General features: G+C 42.8%; 2 protein-coding genes across 5 annotated transcripts in view; both read right to left on the reverse strand.

Moving 5' to 3' along the window:
• Nucleotides 1-9948, reverse strand: part of alg6 (ALG6 alpha-1,3-glucosyltransferase) — a 61112-nt gene extending 51164 nt beyond the window's left edge. For 3 of the 4 annotated variants that reach the window (XM_038794502.1, XM_038794501.1, XM_038794499.1), the window contains exons 1-4: nucleotides 9804-9948; nucleotides 8087-8171; nucleotides 7151-7240; nucleotides 3293-3381 (exon numbers count right to left, since the gene is read on the reverse strand). In XM_038794502.1, coding sequence (XP_038650430.1) covers nucleotides 3293-3381; nucleotides 7151-7240; nucleotides 8087-8171; nucleotides 9804-9939 — 400 coding nt within the window. In that variant the 5' untranslated portion in view covers nucleotides 9940-9948. The remainder of the gene's footprint in view (nucleotides 1-3292; nucleotides 3382-7150; nucleotides 7241-8086; nucleotides 8172-9803) is intronic. The other variant, XM_038794500.1, reaches the window with a different exon arrangement.
• A 5177-nt stretch (nucleotides 9949-15125) lies between these two features.
• Nucleotides 15126-17043, reverse strand: foxd3 (forkhead box D3). Its single transcript, XM_038794503.1, has one exon. It carries the CDS (start codon nucleotides 16728-16730, stop codon nucleotides 15597-15599), a length of 1134 nt encoding a protein of 377 aa, XP_038650431.1. The 5' UTR covers nucleotides 16731-17043; the 3' UTR covers nucleotides 15126-15596.
• Nucleotides 17044-21272: the final 4229 nt, after the last annotated feature.

Raw genomic sequence — 21272 nt, forward strand, 5'->3', positions numbered from 1 at the left:
ATAGTTTGATTAAAGGTAGTCAGCATGGCTTTGTGAGGGGCAGGTCATGCCTCACAAGCCTCATTGAGTTCTCTTGAGGATGTGATGGGACACATTGATGAAGATCGGGCAGTGGATGTGGTGTATATGGATTTCAGTAAGGCATTTGATAAGGTTCCCCATGGTCGGCTCATTCAGAAAGTTAGGGGGCATGGGATACAGGGAAATTTGGCTGTCTGGATACAGAATTGGCTGGCCAAAAGAAGACCGTGACTGGTAGTGGATGGAAAGTATTCCGCCTGGAGGTTGATGACCAGTGGTGTCCCGCAGGGATCTGTTTTGGGACTTCTGCTCTTTGTGGTTTTTAAAAATGCCTTTGATGAGGAAGTGGAAGGGTGGGTTAGTAAGTTTGCCGATGACACAAAGGTTGGTGGAGTTGTAGATAGCGTTGAGGGCTGTTGCAGTTTACAACAGGACATTGACAGGATGCAGAGCTGAGCTGAGAAGTGGCAGATGGAGTTCCATCTAGATAAATGTGAAGTGATTCATTTTGGAAGGTCAAATTTGAATGTGGAATACAGGGTTAAAGGCAGGATTCTTGGAAGTGTGGAGGAACAAAGGGATCTTGGGATCCACGTATATAGATCCCTCAAAGTTGCCACCCAGGTTAATAGGGTAGTTAAGGAGGAGTATGGTGTCCACATGTTCTGGGCATGTCCAAAGCTGAGGAGATTTTGGCAGGGGTTTGCTGACGTCATGTCCAAGGTATCAAAAACAAGTGTGGCATTGAGTCCAGAGGTGGCGATTTTCAGGGTGTTGCAGGATCCGGGAATCTAGGAGGAGAGAGGCCGATGTTCTGGCCTTTGCTTACCTGGTAGCCCGGAGGTGGATATTACTAGCATGGAGACCTGGCTATCGGACATGGCTAGCTTTCTCTGTCTGCAGAAAATTAAGTTCACCTTGAGAGGGTCCCTTTGCGGAGAATTAATTGTCAGCAGAGGCTTGGGGGGGGGGGGGGGGGGGGGGGGGAGAGAAAGAGGAGGTTAGCGTAGATTAGGGGGTTAATTAATAGTGGGATCTGTTGGGGAGGGAGGTGGTATTTGCACTATGTTTATTTTTTCATGTACATTGTTTTTAATTGCTGCTGTTACAATGCCAAAAAATACCTCAATAAAATGTTTATTAAAAAAAAAGGCGTATGGTGTGTTGGCTTTCATTAACAGGGGGATTAGGTTTAAGAGCCGCAAGGTTTTGCTGCAACTTTATAAACCCTGGTTAGACCACACTTGGAATATTGTGTCCAGTTCTGGTCGCCTCATTATAGGATGTGGATGCTTTGGAGAGGGTGCAGAGGAGATTTACCAGGATGCTGTCTGGACTGGAGGGCATGTCTTATGAAGAAAGATTGAGGGAGCTAGGGCTTTTCTCACTGGAGCTAGAAGGAAGTGAGGTGACTTGACAGAGGTGTACAAGATGATGAGAGGCATGGACTGAGTGGATAACCAGAGACTTTTGCCCAGGGCGGAAATGGCTGTCATGAGGGGACATCATTTTAAGGTGATTGGAGGAAGGTATAAGGGAGATGTCAGAGGTAGGTTCTTTACACAGAGAGTGGTGGGTGCGTGGAATGCACTGCCAGCAGAGGTGGTGGAGCCAGTGTCATGAGGGACATTTAAGCAATTCTTGGACAGGCACATGGACAGCAGTAAATTGAAGGGGTGTAGGTTAGGTTGATCTTAGATTAGGATAAATGGTCAGCACAACATAGTGGGCTGAAGGGCCTGCACTGTGCTGTACTCCTCTATGTTCTAAACCATGGAAACATCCAAGGGCATTTTGACTTGGATAGATCATAGGAACAGGAATAAGCCATTCAGCTCCTTGAGCCTGTTCTATTTTCAATTAGACCATGATCGATTCCTAAATCGAAAATATTCTTCTGCCTTTGCTCCATATCCCAGACCTATGTAATAGAAATCTACCAGTCTTGAAAATTTCAAGTGTCCCGGCAATCACTGTCTTTTGGAAAGAGTTCCAGATTTCCATGACCCATTGTGTGGGAAAACTGCTTCAGTAGCTCAGTCTATTGCTCCTCCTACCATAAAAGTTCCATCGGACTTCTCCTCCTACTCATCTTCTGAGCAAGGTGTCCAATCCTCCTAGTTTTGAACCTCTGCAGTTGTCATGTCAAGAAATTAGGGTGACACATCAGGCTGGAGTGCTAATGTCCAGGATAACATTTGAGGAAAGCTGGGATGTCAATCTTGGCCAAGATTACTGTGCACTTACTCCTCAGTAATGGGCATTACACTTTTTCTGCTGCTGTTTTCATCTATCCCAAACTAATGGGATGCAAGTCTTTACTGGCAGTGAAATACCCTTTCTGAAATGAAAAGTCTAAATCCTGCCAACAAAAGCAGGAGTTTAGAACTAATTGGAACTAAGAGGTCACAGGAGATGGCTGGTGGGATTTATTTTTTAAAAAAACAATCCTATTGGTGTGATAAGGTGTATTCTTTAGTGTTTCCAGCACATGCGCAACTTGTATCTCAAATTTCTGGCATCTACAGGACCCCCACCGCCCACTCAACCTCACCTGCCCTTCATCCCCCTCGCCTTCCCGTGGGACCTCTGCAGCCCCACCATGCCACAGACCTACTCTACATCCCATAGCACCCCCCCCCCCCCTTCATCACACGCCCTCCTCCACATGCTCACTCTGTCACATTAAGTTCTGATTCATCACAGGTGTGGCCCATCCCATAATACCATGGGTCAAGGATTTAGTCTGTTGTTTCAAAGCAGGGTGTCAAGTGTTTCACCATATGCCAATTGATCCTATCACACAACAAGGGTTCATGGTCAGCCATCATAGTGGATGGTAGAAATCTGGAGAAACTCTCTCACATCACTGGTTGGTAACAAATGGCACAAATGGTGTATTATACAACTGGAAAGAGTAATCACTTCACTCACAGGTATGATTAGACATTTAAGGTTCAGGGGGATGTTTTACTGATCAAGGTGGTCATTCCCAGGCAATTATCCAGCCCAAGTTCAGATTTTATTACTTCATGATCAAAATACTTGGGAATGGAGCTGAACACTATGGAGCCATCTGTAAAACACCCCTGATAATAATGATGGAGGAAGGTCACTGATGAAACAGCTGGAGATGGTTTGAAGATGCTTTCTTGGGGAATCCTGGAGCTGGATTGACTGGCTGCTGACAACCATAACCATCAACCTGCTATTCATTCCTTCAAAAATTTTTTTTTAAACTTTGCAGTTTTTTAATAAAATTCTTAATTACCTGTTACTCGCATGAATAGCTTGTGCCCAAGACTTTCAAACCCACGAGATGTATGAAGAGAAATCCACTCAGGATTTATCGATTTAGCTCTGAGTAAAAAAAAAGGTTTATTTCTCGAATAAAATTGCATTTCACTTTATGTAAAATGTACACATAATCAATAAAAGATACCCAATGACAGATAGTACAATTTACTTTTCTCCATCTAACTCCCTGTCCTTCCCAAAGGAAATTACTGGCTTCGACACCTTACCCAAGTATGTATTCCACATAGGGAAGCCTGAACTCCGAATGTCAACAGGCTGTTTGACAATGGAGAGTGCAACTTGAGCTTCATCCTGTCCGCATCAATCAGAGCAGCTCACACAAACTGCTTTCTTTCCAAGTCTCAAACTGCAACATTGTGGCAGCTGGCTTAGGTGGACTGAACAACTTCTCAAGCCAGTGAGCAAATGCATCATTGCAACATCTAAAACTTACATCTGCAATCTGTAATTTATGCTGGTAGCGTGATTCTACCACCAGTGGCTATTCTTCAAACAGAGACAGTAAGGGAGTAGTGACCATAGTATGGTAGAATTCATGATTCAGTTGGGGGGTGAGAAAGTGAAGCCCCACACTAGTGTTCTGGAATTAAATAAAAGAAATTACATAGCTTGAGGTCAGATTTGGCCTGTATAGACTTGGCAGGAAGGCTAAAAGGTAGGACAGCTGATGAGCAGTGGCATTTGTTTAAGGAGATACTCAATTTCTCACAACTAAAATATATCCCAGTGAGGAAGAAAGATGGGAAGAGGGGTAAAAAACATTCATGGCTAGACAAGGAGGTCAAGAACATTATAAAGAGAAAAACTACATTATATCATATTGCAAAGGCCAGTGGCAGACTGGAAGATTGGGAAACTTTCAAACATAAACAAAGGGATACTAAAAAAATAATTTTAAAAAGGCAAGGTAAATTACGAAAAAAACTAGCACAGAATATCAAAAAGGATAGCAGAAGCCTCCACAGGTACATAAAAGGGAAGAGAGCAGCTAAGGTGAATGTTGGTCCCTTGGAAGATGAAACTGATGAGTTAATAGTGGGGAACACAGAAATGGCAAAGATGCTAAATCAATACTTTGCCTCAGTTTTCATGGTGGAGGACACTAGTACCATTCCTAAGGAAACAGGCACTTCAGGAGGTAACAGGAAGGGTGGGACTTGAAACAATCAGCATCAATAGGGAAATGGTATTCAACAAACTCTTGAGACTGAAGGCAGACAAGTCCCCAAGGCCTGATGGCCTACATCCTAGGGTGTTAAAGGATTCCATGGACACGGAAAAGGATTGGGAAAATGCTAATTTATTCAAAAAGGGAGGGAGGCAGAATGTGAGAAATGACAGACTGGTTAGTTTAATATTGGTTGCTGGAAAATTGTTAGAATCAATTATTAAGGATGTAATATCAGGGCATTTGGAGAGCCAAAGTGCTATCCATCAGAGTCAGCATGGTTTTATGAAGAGCAAATCATGTTTGACTAATTTGCTTGAGTTCTTCGAAGATGTAACAAGCAAAGTGGATTATGGGAATTCTGTATATGTAGTATATCTGACTTCCGGAAGGCGTTTGATAAAGTGCCGCACAAGGTGAAATCACATGGGATTAGGGGTAACTTATTAACTTGGATAGAAGACTGGCTGATGGACAGGAGACAAGAGAGTTGGGATAAATGGGTATTTTTCTGGATGGCAAGATGTAACTAGTGGTGTGCCACAGAGTTTGGTCCTTGGGCCCCAGCTATTTACAATCTATATTAACAACTTGGATACAGGGATTAGAAGGTCCAATAGCCAATTTTGCAGATGATATAAAAATAGGTGGGACAGTAAATTGCAATGATGAAATAAGAACCTTACAACTAGACACAGATAGGTTAGGAGATTGGCCAAAATGTGGTAGGTGGAGTTTAACGTGGATAAGTGTGAGGTTATGCATTTTGGTCGAAAAAACTGGAAGGAACCTTATTATCTAAATGGGGATAGACTTTGTGGTGCTGTGATGCAGAAGGATTTGGGTTTCCTCGTGCATGAGTCACAGAAAACGAGCATGCAGGTGCAGCAGATAATAAGGAAAGCAAATGGAATATTGGCATTTATAGCAAAAGGAATTGAGTATAAGGGTGAGGAAGTGCTGTTGGGACTATACAAGGCATTGGTAAGACTGCACCTGGAGTATTGTGCACAGTTTTGGTCCACTTATTTGAGGAACGATGTAGTGGCATTGGAGGCAGTGCAGATGAGGTTCACTAGATTGATTCCAGAGATGAAGGTTGAGAGCGAGAGAGAGAGGGAGGGAGGGAGGGAGGGAGGGAGGGAGAGACAGAGAGAGAGACAGAGAGAGAGACAGAGAGAGAGACAGAGAGAGAGACAGAGAGAGAGACAGAGAGAGAGACAGAGAGAGAGACAGAGAGAGAGACAGAGAGAGAGAGACAGAGAGAGACAGAGAGAGAGACAGAGAGAGAGACAGAGAGAGAGACAGAGAGACAAACCAGAGCACACAAAGCAGAGAGAATCGGGGTGGAGGAGGCAGGCAAGGAAGGAACCCAGGGGAGTATCAGGGAGAGACATGGAAAATGAGGGAGGAAGGGAGCAGAGAGCGCCCCCCGCCATCGAATTCACATAAGGAATCGCATAATGAAGGAAAGAAGAAAAGCAATACAACACCAGGGCGAAAGGTGGTGCCAGGAGGGAGCCCAACTATCAATAGAGGGGAGGGGGGGGGGGGGAGGCGTGACAGAAGATGTGTGCATAAAATTGTCCACAAGAAACATCAAACATTGTAAATATCGATATCACAGTGGTTAGAACATATAGAACATACAGTGCAGAACGAGGCCATTCAGCCCATCGTGTCTGCCCCGACCCACTTAAGCCCTCACTTCCATCCTATCCCCGTAACCCAATAACCCCTCCTAACCCTTTTTGGTCACTAAGGGCAATTTATCATGGCCAATCCATCTAACCTGTGGGAGGAAACCGGAGCACCCGGAGGAAACCCACCCAGACACGGGGAGAACGTGCAGACTCCGCACAGACAGTGACCCAGCAGGGAATCGAACCTGGGACCCTGGCGCTGTGAAGCCACAGTGCTTATCACTTGTGCTACTGTGCTGCCCCGTGTTAGCACTGTGGCTTCTCAGCACCAGGGTCTCAGGTCCGATTTCCGGCTCGGGTCACTGTCTGTGCGGAGAATCATAGAATCTACAGTGCAGAAGAAGGCCATTCGGCCCATCACGTCTGCACGGGCCCTTGTAAAGAGCACTCTACTTAAGCCCACATCTCCACCCTATCCCCGTAACCCAGTAACCCCACCTGAACTTTTTGGACACTAAGGCAATTTAGCATGGCCAATCCACCTAACCTGCACATCTTTGGAGTCCGCACATTCTCCCCGTGTCTGCGTGGGTTTCCTCCCACAAGTCCCGAAAGACGTGCTATTAGGTGAATTGGACATTCTGAATTCCTCAGTCTACCCGAACAGACGCCGGAATGTGGCGACTAGGGGATTTTCATAGTAACTTCATTGCAGCCTTAATATAATATAAGCCTACTTGTGAAACTAAGATTATTATTATTATGTGCTTTAAATGTCAAACTGTTAAAATTGGAAAATGCCAATAAAAATATATTTTTTTAAAAGCCAAGAACAATCCTGATCTCACCCAACATCCACGCCACTTTCCTGCTGTAAGGAGAGGAAGAAGGTGGGCACCGACCAGCAGCTGGAACCATAACTAATTATATTTCATATTAAGAGATTTCTGAACACTAATTCTAAATAGCTCTCTTAACAATTATGGCAGTTTAAACTTACACATAGGCACAAATCAGACTGTGGTAAGCAGTGAGGGGTGGATAATCAAGACCCCAGTACTTGAGATTATTGCTGCTTGTATTGAAGTACCTGAAGTAAAACAAATCAATTACATGTTAACCATGAGGAGAATGCATTCAGAAATAGTTAATTTACTAAATGTACATATTTTGGCAACATACTTTCAATTGTTCTGTATGTAGCAATTGTATCACCCGATACTGAACCAAGATAGCCCCAGATTCAATTCCAAGGTCTCTGCTGGGCTAGCCAATCTCAAGATTGCCGCAATCAGGATGCTATAATGAACCTCAGTGCCATGGTCTAGCAAAGAGGAAAGCAAGTCAAGGATTGTACTCACAATTGGTAACTAATAAATTGAAAATGCAGAGGTCAGTTGGGAGGACAGCCCCAGTTGTTTTAAGGATTGAAACACTCCCCAGCATTTCCTGTCAGGTTTGCATGCAAAGAGTGGACACCTGATTGAAACACTGAAAGTTTGCCAGTGGCCAACATTAATGCAGTTGGCAGTAAGAAAGGTGGAGGTGTTGGAGGGAGGATGAAATTTTTCACTTGAATTGCAAATAATCTAAAGAAATTCCATGGTGAGACACCTAAAATAGCACAGTGGGTAGCACTGTTGCTTCACAGCTCCAGGGTCCCAGGTTTGATTGCCAGCTTGGGTCCCTGTTGAGTCTGCGTGGGTTTCCTCCGGGTGCTCCGGTTTCCTCCCACAAGTCCCGAAAGAAGTGCTGTTAGGTAATGTGGACATTCGGAATTCTCCCTCTGTGTACCTGAACAGGCGCCGGAGCGTGGTGATTAGGGGCTTTCAACAGTAACTTCATTGCAGTATTAATGCAAGTCTACTTGCGACAATAAAGGTTATTATTAAAAATACCTCCTGAAATTTTAAATCAATTGAATGTGATTACAAACCATTGATGGACGGGTAGATTGATGGTAATTTCCTGCCAGTGTCGCTGAGCCTCATAATCTCCAAACATAGGTGGTTTCCCAGCACCTGCAGACATAGATAAAAACAGTAGAACAGAAAATGTTAGAGGGCACTACTTCCATAAAAAAATTGTTAGCAAATTTCTCCCACCTGAACATAATGCCTAATGTGGAAAGTGAATGACGTGAAACAAGAAGGTCGCAGAGGGAAGTTAGCTAATTTCAATTACTGCAGCAATGCAACAATTAGCCACAGTATGATTGCACTACGGAGGCACTGAAGGTCTCCTGGTTTCTGGACTCTTCATTACCTTGCTGAAAGGTATATAAAGCCAGCTGAGTGAGAAGAGGATTGAGCTTATCTGCAAAACACATTCCCACCCCTTGACAAGTCAACAGCAACATGCTCCTGAATTGCAGGAGTTTTAGAAAAATTACTTGGATAGAGAACAGGTGAAGATAAAGCTGCAGCTACAACATTAATAGGAGACAAATGGAGACATTTTGAGAGAAATCAAGGGCATGACTAACTAAAAGGAAGCATACAAATGACCAAGGTGGAGCAGTTTCCAGTCATTCTGGAATCTGAAAGATAAAGAAAGCAGGACGACATCTGCTTTGCAATTTGAAAAATTTGCTTGGCAAAAGAAATCCACCATTTTTTGCAAGTGGGCGGCACGGTAGCACAGTGGTTAGCACTGTTGCTTCACTGCACCAGGGTCCCAGGTGTGATTCCTGGCTTGGGTCACTGCCTGTGCGGAGTCTGCGCGTTCTCCTCGTGTCTGCATGGCTTTCCTCCGGGTGGTGTGTTTCCTCCCACAAGTCCCGAAAAACATGCTTATTGGGTAATTTGGACATTCTGAATTCTCCTTCAGAGTATCCAAACAGACACCGGAGTGTGGCGACTAGGGGATTTTCACAGTAACTTCATTGAAATGTTAATGTACGCCTATCTGTCACAATAATAAAGATGATAAACCATAGAAAAGCCATTTCAGCAGAATTTCTTAATCCACATTGGTTTAGGGGTGATCTTATAGAGGTCTACAAAATAACGAGGGGCACAGATAAAGTAGATAGTCAACTTCTTTTCCCAAAGGTAGGGGAGTCTTTAGAGGGCATAGGTTTAAGGTGAGGAAAGAGATACCAAAGGGTTCAGAGGGGCAATTGATTCACACAGAGGGTGGTGAGTGTCTGGAACGAGCTGCCAGGGGCTGTAGTAGAGGCAGGTCCAATGTTGCCTTTTGAAAACCATTTAGACAGCTATATAGGTAGGATGGGTTACAGAGGGAACGGGACCGAATACGGGCAATTGGGATTAACTCAGTGGTAAAGATTAGGCGGCATGGACAAGTTGGGTTGAAGGGCCTGTTTCCATGCTGTAAACTTCTAAGACCTATGACATCACAACATTGCAGACTTTCAAAAGAAACCGCAGTCTTCCAACTACATTATTCAAAGAACCTCACATTCCCCTCCCTCCCCTTCTTAACAAGTCCACAAACTAAAGCCACTCAATATTGTCATTTCCAATAGGCTCATTAAATGTCAAGGCTGTCACCAACCGTTGCAATTGAGACAACAGTTGACCGGTCCGGTTTGGGCCGGGGGAAGGGGAAGGGGGGGGGTTCCTTTTGGTTGCATTGCTGTATGAAGCTGCATGATAAGAAGCGGGGTGATCTGCAGCTCACTAACTGACCTGAGTAAGGGTTCAGAGACACTGTCCAGCGCACCGTCAGGCTGACCGCGAGTATCATGGTGATGAGGCTCCATCTCTCCATTCTACGGCGCGCTTCTCCCTCTGTCTCACCGGGCACTTCCTGGACGCTGCGCATGCGCTGTCCCGCGGCACTGGGCCGACGCTGTCTGATGACGTAAAGGCTCCTTGGCCAACTCAAGAGTTGGTGCAGTTGTCAGTGGAGAAATTACTCTCCTCTCTGTGAAGTTACTGCACTTAAGTTTTGGGGAGACACTAAACAAATACATCGCTTCCAAAACTAAACGATAAAATCATTTTAATCCTCATCGGATGACTGCAGTATATGTATTTCATAAAACTATATTTATTTAAATTAAATTGCATTCGATTCATTTCAGAAGTTGGTTCAGCTCCCATTGCAATAGCCTACCGTAGTTTATAAATATGTTGTTCTAGTTTGCTGTCAAACTGCTTGCTATAATTGAGGGAAAGAATTCCTGGCTGCATTAATTTGGGTAAATATAAAGTTATTTGAATTAACATTTCGTTTCCAATTTGGGTATAGTCCGAATTATATGCTGTCCTTTGCAATCACAAACATGCTGAAGGAGATAAGTACTGAAAAGGAACAGAAATACAGGGCAATGTTAGAAATGAAACTCACTTATTGGAAAGGGGTGGAGGTAAATCCTCCTAAGTGTGGACTTATATTTCTTTCTCGCAGATATAAAACAATCTACACTATAGGTCTGGAAAGAATTAGACTGGATTGGTCAGGAAAATATCACGATGCCGTAGTTTATGGTCATACAAGTTCATATCCCTGTGCTGCCAAGTAATTGACAAAAAATATTGTGTTTTGGTGAACCTGGACGAACAGCATCAATTTTCAGACTTTCTGCTTTGCTCCCTTCCTTGTATTGCTGCCAAAATTAATATTATTACAGCCTCATTTGTCATCATACGTTATAATGGAACCAGTTGAGGCAATTAGTTTTATTTAATTAGATATCTCATACATAATCTCGAATATATTTAAGTTGAACTGAATATTGACAAGGTTTGAGTATAGCATTTAATTGGATTCCTTTGCTGTAATACAAAAGTAAAACGATTTAATTGGATTCGTTTTTGCTCATTCTGATGAGGCTGTGCTGGCTTATTACTTTTCGCTTTCTGCGTTTATGATCATTCCTCGTGTAAAGAATTGGTCAGAAGCACACAAGCAGCAATGCAGTGGGTTTTTGTGAATTATTAAAACAATTGAAATAATCATTTAAATCAAATGTTCAACTCTGTTGCGTATGTGTATGAGGAACCATTCCTTGTTGCTTGAATGTATTTGACCAACACTCTTCAATCAGTAATACCTACACTTTGATTGTTTCGATTTTAATTGCAAACTAAACATTCTTTATTATTATAATATGTTTTCCATGAATGTTAACGTGAGTTTCGGACAGTTCAAAACATTCGGTATATTGCATTGTGGTCTCCGCTGTATGTATATTATTTAAAAAGATGCTTAAATCTCATAATCTTGCTAAGCATGTAAAATGTCGTATTTCTGATATAAGTCTATGGTGTAGATACATTATAAAATAAATATGTATTTTTATAGCTGTACCTATATCTTCGAAAGAGAATCCACTCGACGAATGAAGTTAATACAAGAGACATTGTTAACCAATGTCAGAGTTTAGCCATCCCACAAGAAGTCTTCAGCTAGATTAACCCCAGGTTTCTGCACTACAAAAGCTGTAATTACATGTTTTAAACCATCGCTGCCCAATACTTGTAGATCTAACATGCATGTTAAGATTTCAAATAATCTGCCGTCATACTTCGTGATTGCATATTCGAGCAAAGAAGGACAGTGACTTCGACCCATGAGTTGGTCAAGGTGAATCTGTGCTCCTGGTGATTCATTCACATCTGGGATCCCCGGACTTCTATTTATTTTGACAATAAGATATTCAAACTGCAGGGAATGTGAACAAAACGAAAAATTGACCATAACTTGATAACGCGCATTAAAATGTTACGATTTCATTTAAATCGGATTGCCTGTCACTGTAATTTGGCAAAGGGCTGATAGGCAAACGATAGATAACATTAGCCGCACAGGAGTCCTAAATAAAAATAAAATCGATGTTCTTGTCGGATAGCAGGTGTTGGTTGAAGTTTCTCTTTTAAAATTTATTTCACAATAGTGGCGCATTCACCTTTTGAATTCAATTCATTTCAGCAATATTGTGACTGAACAAAAGTCGAAATTGCCAATGAATATTGCTTCTATAACTTATTTACCGTGAAGTGTGTTTCCTGTGTCTGAATAATTTTGGACCTAACTTTGGTCACTGACAACATTGTCCTTTCCTCTTTCACCTGCCCAAACCCAAGTAGGGAACGAGGCTGTTTTGTTTTCAATGATTTATTACAGAAAGCGAGTGGTGCAGGAGCGCGGTGAAAGATGGTTTCATTGACGTGTTCACTTGCAAAAATAGCCGGGATCCCGAGGAGTTAGAGCAGAAGCCATTACTTCTCTCACCACTCAAACTGAAAATAACTGCGCAAAACCCAATGAAGTAGATAGGAACATTTTACAAAGAGGAACAGCTCCAGAATAAACTGGAAACATAATTCTGACATTGGCACACACAAAGCGAGAGAGTTCCCCTTCAAGTGGAGAAGCAAACTTTACTGATTCATTTTTTTGTTTTAATTTGCTGTTGTGTTTTGGGAGGAGGTAACTATCGAGCAGTTGCTAACATTTCAGACATTTTAAGCACATTCCGAAAGTGCCATCTAGTGTTACATTGCGGTATGGCAGACTCCAGCCCAAATCCAACCCCGAGCTTCCAAATGGAACGAGATTTGGTTAAGTTGCAATAATTGTTATGGTGCTGTTTACGTCGTTCTCAGCGCTTTACTGCGATCCAAACTCTCAGCGAAATAAGAACGAAAATGCTGGTTGCATACGTGTCGCCTCGTTGCTGATGCCGATTAATCAGTTCCATTCCCCACAATTTACCGTGTTCCCTTTGGGGTTTCAGCAAAAAAAGGAAGTTTCTTCCACTGGACCTGAGTTCCTATAATTTCCTCTTTTAAAAAATTCAATGTTTTGAACAGTTTAATTTGTACACTGGCATTGTTAAACATCTCTGCCGTTCACTTCTGTAGTGGTCTCTGTGACACTCACCCGTGCAAGTTTCGTTTTATTAAGAAAAACACTCAAATCACTTGAACCTCACGGTTGACAGCGGGATGACTCAAAAGCTGCGATTGCCGATAAATACGAATCAGTAAAAGTTACAAACAACAAAGGATCAGTGTTGGAATGAGCTCCTGTTATGTCTCGTCATTTCGGAATGGTTATATCAGCAGGTTCCTGAGGCGGACAAGTGACTTTCCCAGTCGCCTTCTACTTTCCCAGGGGTATCAGCTAAATATAGAACTCCCGCTCGTATTTCACTAACCACCCGCCATTTGCTAGTTTTGTGTAAACGTAACTCATAACCAGGGTCACAACTGCCTAACATCTTGTTACGTTTATAGAAGCAGGAGACAAAACATTTTTAGATCAGTTTCAATTTCCTTGTAAAAGGATTACTGAGGGAGATTCAATTTAGGGACAGGACCTGGTGTTATTAGGTTGCCCTTCAAGTGAGGTTGGGTGGGTGGGGGCGGGGAAATTTCTTTCGTCTTGTCAAACGATTATCAAATATATATGTATATGCGCCCAGACCACACCCCGACAGGCAAGGCGGCTCGCTTCATTTGGTGTATTTATACTGAGGTATAAATGTTTACACTCAGTAAAATAATATTTACAATTACAGAAAGCGTCCAAGCCGGGAGCGCAAATGCTGTTCAAGTTGGACGGGGTCTGACATTTCGCAAAACTCTTTAAGCACAGAGTGTGAAGTAAATAAGGAAATTTAATACAGGCAGCGACACTTGAAGCCGCGACACATAGATAAACAGTCATGGGAGCAAGGCTGGTGATCTAAAATCAACCTCGTCGCCCGAGATCACTTACAAAGTATTAAAAGGGAAAACGATCTTGCAAGATGTCCCCCCCCCCCCCCCCCCCCCGCACCCCCTCACCCAACTTCACCAGCTTTTAGACCAAGTTATACAAGCCCAGAAGTTTCCCAAAGACTCGGATCTGCTTCCCAAGGAATAAAAAGTCAGATTAACGTGGCGCGGGGTTTTATTTATTGGAGTTCGTAATACACAAGGTGGGGAAATGTACACCCGGTGTATTCTCAACGTTCCCAGAATAAAGCGCTCATTCCCCCCCCCCCCCCCCTCCCACATACACCGCAGGCCGCGCTAGTTTCCCAACTGGGATAATTGATCAGTTCGAATTTCCCGATTTATGTAAAGTGGGTTTGTTTAATATTCATTTGAACATTCGTTCCCGTGGCTGCAACTGGGACAGACAAGAAAAAGACGAGATTGAGAGCGGAGTTTAGTATTTCTGGAACACCTGGAATCTTCACTTCAGTAGCGCAGCGGTCATCATTGCCTTTTCATCCCCTTTATATCACCCCTTTTGTCATCAATATTCTTGGCATTAAGTTGTTCAGGTAACCTGCAGACAATCGAATCTGGATTGCTGATGCGCCCTTGCACCCTGTTTTAAATTGTGTTATTATGTAAATAGTGTGATTTTATTTTTCAAAACAGCAACTCCAGATGGCGGGTTCTTTTAAATTTGTTCAGACAAACCTTTTGGACCAGTTTAAAGAGTTTGGCTTTAATAATTTGTGGATTTCTAAAAACATTTTAAAAAGCGACTGCGTCCACACTGAATTATGTTTATTTGGATATCAAATAGATAATTTAGGACATAGCTGGTTTGATATGTCTGTGCTGTACAACCTTTTAAAATGGTGACATCTTCACTATAACATATTTGGCTTCGCCACTAAAACGGAATTGAAACAGATTTCAGCCGAACCCTTTTCAATTTGCTCTTGCGAACCCTTCTTCCATGAAGTTAAACAGTGGTTACTGTCAGCTCAAATTTCACAACTAATGCCTTCAGCAAAATGTTTACTGATTAAATGGCTTTTAATTTTAAAAGAGCAGCAATGACCTCTATGGCGGCACTTCAGAGAGATTTCATTTCTAATAATCTGCTGAGCTGTCACGGCTCTTATCTTTTACAGGTTCATTTTCAATGACAGTGTCTGAAACCCTCAATATTTAATACAATCCTGACTGAAAAATAAAACCCTCCAATTCTGCAAGGCATCGTCTTTTTTTTTAGAAATAAGCGAGGACAGAAACGTTTGCAATTTGTAAAATTTATTTACAAAGTTGTTTAATTCCCATTGTACAACACGACGTCAGCGCTACATAGAATACATATATTTAATTCATATAAAGGGCTTTAAGCGTTTGCAGTCGTATACAATATTGACATTTTTTTCTCCTGCTGTATTAATTCTTTAGAATGATTCAGTCTTTCTTAATATCTGTACATGTTTGTCAATAAGCTACTGGCAATGAACCTTTCAAAAAGACATTAAGTGTGAAAGCCCAGAGCTCCATACTACAACTGTGAAACAGTCTAATTAAAAAATAAAACTCAAATACTATGAACCGATAGGTTCTTTATACAAATATTTACAAACGTATTTACCTGTACAGAAAGCATTCCTTTTTTTATATATAACATAGGATTTTAGTCTATGATTCGCAGTCAAGTTCAGTGCGACTCACTACCACAGGAGGAAAAAAAGAGATATGGTGAGTGAGCAGTTGGAAGTGGTGGAGGTATTAAGATGGCCATTTGGTCGCTGCGGCGGCCGAAGCTGCTGACTGTAAGAATTGTCCGGAGATTATGTTCGTGGGGACACTGATGATAGGGGTAATTGCAGCGGTGCTTCTCGCTAAAGACAATGGCTGAGGGCTGATGAGGGCGGACTGGACGGTGGCTGGCGGCCGCAGGAAAGTTGGTGAGCTGCCTGATGTGCTAGTCACCCCGATGATATTCTCGATGCTGAAGGAAGGTCTGCTGCTGGGCTCAGTTTTCACGATGGACGTGGAGCTCAGGCTGCTGAGTTGGAGCTGGAGGCTGGGGCTGAGCTGCGAGTTGAAGGCTTTCCTGCTGAGTTCACTGGACGGGATAAGTGGGACTACTGGGGGCAGCATGTGACCCACAGGAGGAATGTAAGGGTACTGGAGAGTTGAGGGATGAGGGTAGGAGGCGGGATGCAGCGCATAGGGGCGCCCGTAAGGACCGCTTAGGCTGTAAGCTCCAAAGCTCTGCATCATGAGGGCAGTCTGCTCCCTCAGATGGTCTGCAGGTTGCCTCTTGAACCTTTTCCTCCGGCGAAGAAAGCTCCCATTGTCAAACATGTCTTCAGATTGTGGATCTAGGGTCCAATAGTTCCCTTTGCCCGGATTACCAGGCTCCCTGGGAATCTTCACAAAGCAGTCATTCAGGGACAAGTTGTGCCTGATGGAGTTCTGCCAGGCGGGGAATTTCTCCCTGTAGTAAGGGAAACGGTTACTGATGAACTCACAGATCCCACTAAGGGTTAACTTCTTCTGGGGGCTTTGCAGGATAGACATGGTGATGAGAGCAATGTAGGAATAAGGTGGTTTCACCAGGCTGTTCTTGGGTTTGGAGGCGGCGTTGCCGCTCGAAGAGCCACTTTCCTGACTTTCCGATTTGGTTACTTCTCCCTCCGAGGGAGCCTGGCAGATAGCGGAAGGGCTTTCCGCGATTTCCCTGGCCCCGATCTCCTCCACCTCTTCTCCCTGATCGTGGGTGGCGTGGCTCTCCGAGTCGCTGTCCTTTCCCATGTTCTCGTCTCCTTCTCCCACCACATCAATATCGACATCCTCGGCTGTGAGCACCGTCTGCCCTGACATGTCGCTCGCACTGCCGTTGCCTGACAGGGTCATCACGCTTTCCCTTTCACGAATCAGCAAACAAAAGGTGAGAACTCGGCTTCTTTTCTGATGAAACTTCTGTCCCTCTCTCCTTCTCCTCTCTCTCTCTCTCGCTCTCTCACACACACACTGTCTCAGCTGGCAGTCCCTGGTAGATCAGATGACAACGCTTTTTTTTAATGCAGGTCAAAGGGCTGTCAATAACAGTTACCTTTAACTTTTTGACAGCCTATTTCAACTTGCACATTGCAACTTATTCACTTTTCCCTGTATTTCCTCTCAATGTTTTCTTTTTTTTAAAACGCTTTCAGGCGCGCAGTTCTTTAGCTTTTTATGCCTCCTTTTTATATATAAAAAGACTGTGTGAAGATTGTTTCAGTTAAAGATATACTCTCAGCTCTGTCACGTGAGGGACTAACGTCAGACTTCCCCCTGTTAAGCCATGCAAAACTCGAGTTATTTCGTGCAATCGTCAACATAGATCCGGCCAAGACAACAGTAGCAGCACTCATTCCTACAAGCACCATTTCATCAAGATGCTCAAAGCATTCTTTGTCAATAAACTTGGTGGCAGAATAGAGCAAGAGGCCTCAAATTATATAATTGGGCGCATTTTTTTACAGTTGCACTTTTTGGGCAAACGCACAACTATGTTAGGATGTTTGTTTATTGATTTTCCTGTATTTTAGGGCATTTTCCCGTCCCAATCAGGCTGCGAAAATAACTATTCTGGTTAGTTATTAAAACAACCACATTAATGAATGTGACGCTATTTAGTTTAGCAAATGTTGGATAGATTAGCGTGACATTAGCTTTCTTTGCAAAGACAATGATCACTTTAATTTTCCCTCATCGTTGTCTTTATTTTTGCTTCACATTGACTTGCAGTGAGGCATCAGCGTCCAAACGACATTTTTTGGTGAGAAAGGCGAATTATAACCGCTTTAGATTGGTTGCCGCACATACAGCAAAATGGCTATCGATTAATCTGTTAGATTTAGTAAAGAGGGAAAGAAAAGGGTTGTGCGTGTGGGGAGGGGGGGGGGGGGGGGGGAGATACGCCATAACAAAAGGATAGCTACAAATAAAGAACTTTGAACCAGGATGTGCAGAGGTGTTAACGAGCTAATCATCCCAATGTGTTAGCATATGAAAAACTAGGAAATGCGGGAGAGTGGGTGAATGGGAACAAGCCATTCACAGCGCTGAAGGTAAGCGTTTGTCTCAATACTGTTCTCAGGAAAGAAGATTTTTGAAGCTACATCGTCGAAACTACTTTCCCAAATAAGTTTAACAGGAACTGACAACCGTCCTTTAAACAAAAGCCTAATTTCAACGCCATAATTCCTTCCCCAGAGCGACGTCTTGATGGAAATCTGGTGTTTTACTCTTTATTTTTCCGGCAACACTGAAGTTTTGCGCGTGAATATTCGGTTTAATTTATGTTTTTTTTTGATCTGAGGTGAAAATGGAATTGATTTGTTTCCCAATTCCTCCTACTCAAATCAAAATATCTTTAAGTGACAAAAGAATCAATTATTCTTTCCACCCTCCTATTAAGACTAACAAAACCGTGTGAATGGGTTTACGACATGTTTTCGATGGGAGAAATGAATAACCATTTAAACCTGACAGGGCTTCTCTATGACAGAAAATGATATTATAAACTGTAAGCGATTTCCCCACAGAGCAAACTGCTGCTTCTCTCCATTTTAAAGGTGCATTTTCCGGCAATAGAATTTCACTTCGTTTTGGCGCCCTTATTATTTTGTGTCAGGATTTTATTTTACTCAGAGAGGGTTTATATAAGCTGTCAACGTTACGGCGTTTCGATGCAAACGAAACGATAATATTTTGTAACGGCACCTGCCCTTATTTTTGTAGAAATTAGATACTATTTGCTTCAATTAATGAACTACAATTAAGATGTATAGCTTAGTGTGTGTTTTAACAAGTGCTGAATCCAAACGAATTAAGATATGTTAAGCAATGATTGAGGACAGGAAAGATTGAACCAAGCCTGGGGGGGGGGGGGGGGGGCTTAGATTGTGTGCTTGTAAATTGGCGGTGAGTTTGTTGGTTGCTGTTTCCATTTGTGTAAGTGCTGCTGAACATCTCCGTTTACAAAGCACATTGTTTTCTCGTTTGTTTACTTCATCCAGGTCCGACTGCTACAATCAAAACTTTTATTTAAGACAATAAATGATTCCATCAAATGTTTAATGCAATCGGATTTTCCCGAGCATAGACTAGCCACTCATTCAATCTGGGCATACATATTGTCTGTTTGGTTTAAAGATTTTTCGTTTTTATTCGTTATAATGAGGCGATCAACTTTCTGTGCCTCACATTTGAGGAAGGCCGTGGACATTCTGCTGCTGAAAGCGGCTTTTAACTGTTGAGGCAGAATATCCTGATTTTAGTGTAATGAGGCAGCAGGTGAGGTTCCTGTCACAGGGGGTTCTATGATCGCTCTCCATCTCAAACAGGCTACGTTGGGAGGCTAACCATCAATGGCAACCTCAATTCACCACACAAAATCTCCTTTTTTCATCTTTCTTTCTACACACCCCGTCTTCCTGTTTGAATGTGGGGTTCAAAAAAGTTCCACCATAAAATAATGACAGTTCTATTGCCTGGTTTCCAGATGAATTAAATGTTCCCAGAGCCTGGAATGCAGCAAAATAAGATAGTGATTTCATTTCTGAACACTATTTGATTTTTAAAAAAAGACTCTTATAGGCGACCATCTGCACTGTAGCTTTCAATTGCGATCAGCCTCCTGGTCGGAAGAACATGGTTAAGAGGGAGTATAAAACCCGGTCTTTGTTCCAAAAACATCATCCTATTTATTTCTGATGATCTTCTTAACTCTCAGAGGAGTTGGGCAGGGAATTTAAAGAAAAAACAACCACAGATCGCAGGTCCCTTTGATGCGTATTTCTTAAACACAATAAAAGTCAAATTAATTAAATCATACCATTAATTATGACCCTTAGCGTGAAAAGGATTGTTTCCCCTCGATTAGGGATGTATTGTGCTAATCCCCGTGTTGACACAGAGAACTGTCTGTTCTACAATCATTTCTATAGAAAGCCTTTCCAGACCAATTTAGCAAATCTTAATTAGGCATGTTTAGGGTGAAATAGTGACTTGGCTATCAGCGCGGTTCTTTCAATTCTATGTCATTTTCAAGAGAAACCCCCCAAGAATTTCAGAATGGCCCAGGTTAGCATCAAAGACACACGTGGATTGAAACCTCCTCGCCAATTCTCATTTGGCAATCGAGGCGGCAAAACCGATGAACTTTAAACGTGAACTAGCCCCCCCCCCCCCCCCCCCCACCCCGGTCCACCCCCAGAAAGTTGCACTGAGCAAATAATAAATAAGATGCGCGTTTCTCCCCTTCACAACGACCTGATTTCGATTTCAGAGCGTCTATAATCTTATTTAATTTCAGGTCGCTAATCGCGCGAAGCAGCAAATCTCTGAGCGGAGCGAGGGCGTCTCAGCTCCCTTTTAAAATAATAACAGGATCCTGAGCGTGTCTCCCTAATAGGAACCGGCAGCTAATCCAGTCAAGATGGTGCGCCGAGGCAAGGAGGAAAGAGCAGAGGATAGGAATCAAGAGTTTACATGAGAATCTGTCAAATTAAAAGCAATGAAAATAAATAATGTCGGGAAAATTTAAAATGGGGAGGGGGGGGGGGGAGAGGAATATATGAATTAACGGGAAATAACAGATCATTAAGAATGGAGGGAATGTTTTTTTTATTACAGGTATTTATCCAGCCCCTTCCCATTCATTGCACACGTTGCGTTTTAAATCCGACTAAAATACACTTGTCCGTCTTTTACTCATTTCCAGTCAAATAGAGCCAAGGTTTGGACCCATCTGACGGGATTGCGATCAGATGTCAGTCGAGCACGGCATCCCTTAAGGCTGTGTGGTTGTCAGGGGTCTAATCGCTTTACACCGGAATGGTATCAAAGACGTCCTATTTCCACCCCTTAAACCCTATTAGCCTCCCCCGATGAATTATGTAAAATCTCGATTTTACACTCGGATTATTAAAGGAGGAATCCCAGTGTGCTGTACAGGGCGAAAGGGGAAAGCGAGTTGGAGGGAGATATTCTTTCCGCACTCAGTGTGCGTGGCCTGCCTCCAAACTTCGGCTCCATCACACGGTGCATCACTTGAGGAATACAATCTATTTTACCTCCAGGTGATAGGATTGCAGCCCCCTCGACCAACGATTGGAAATATTACCGGTGATAATGTTACCCACCCAAACAGCCGGGGGAGAGCAGAGTCTTACCTGTGGCATTCTCTTCTCCCTTCTTGCACATCCAGTAAAATCGATACATTTACCAGCCGGCTAAATAAAAGGAGGAACAACATCAAACCTTTTTTTTGCCAACTATATACAGTGTCTGGATCAGAATAACCCCCCCACCCCATTAACATCACTTCCACTCGTATTTCTCGACACTGCTCAACGAGCGACGGCAGGCTTAATTAGCTTCTTCAAAATGCATTTATATATATACATA

The sequence above is a fragment of the Scyliorhinus canicula genome, chromosome 4 (genome assembly GCF_902713615.1).
Source record: "Scyliorhinus canicula chromosome 4, sScyCan1.1, whole genome shotgun sequence".
Classification (NCBI taxonomy): domain Eukaryota; kingdom Metazoa; phylum Chordata; class Chondrichthyes; order Carcharhiniformes; family Scyliorhinidae; genus Scyliorhinus; species Scyliorhinus canicula.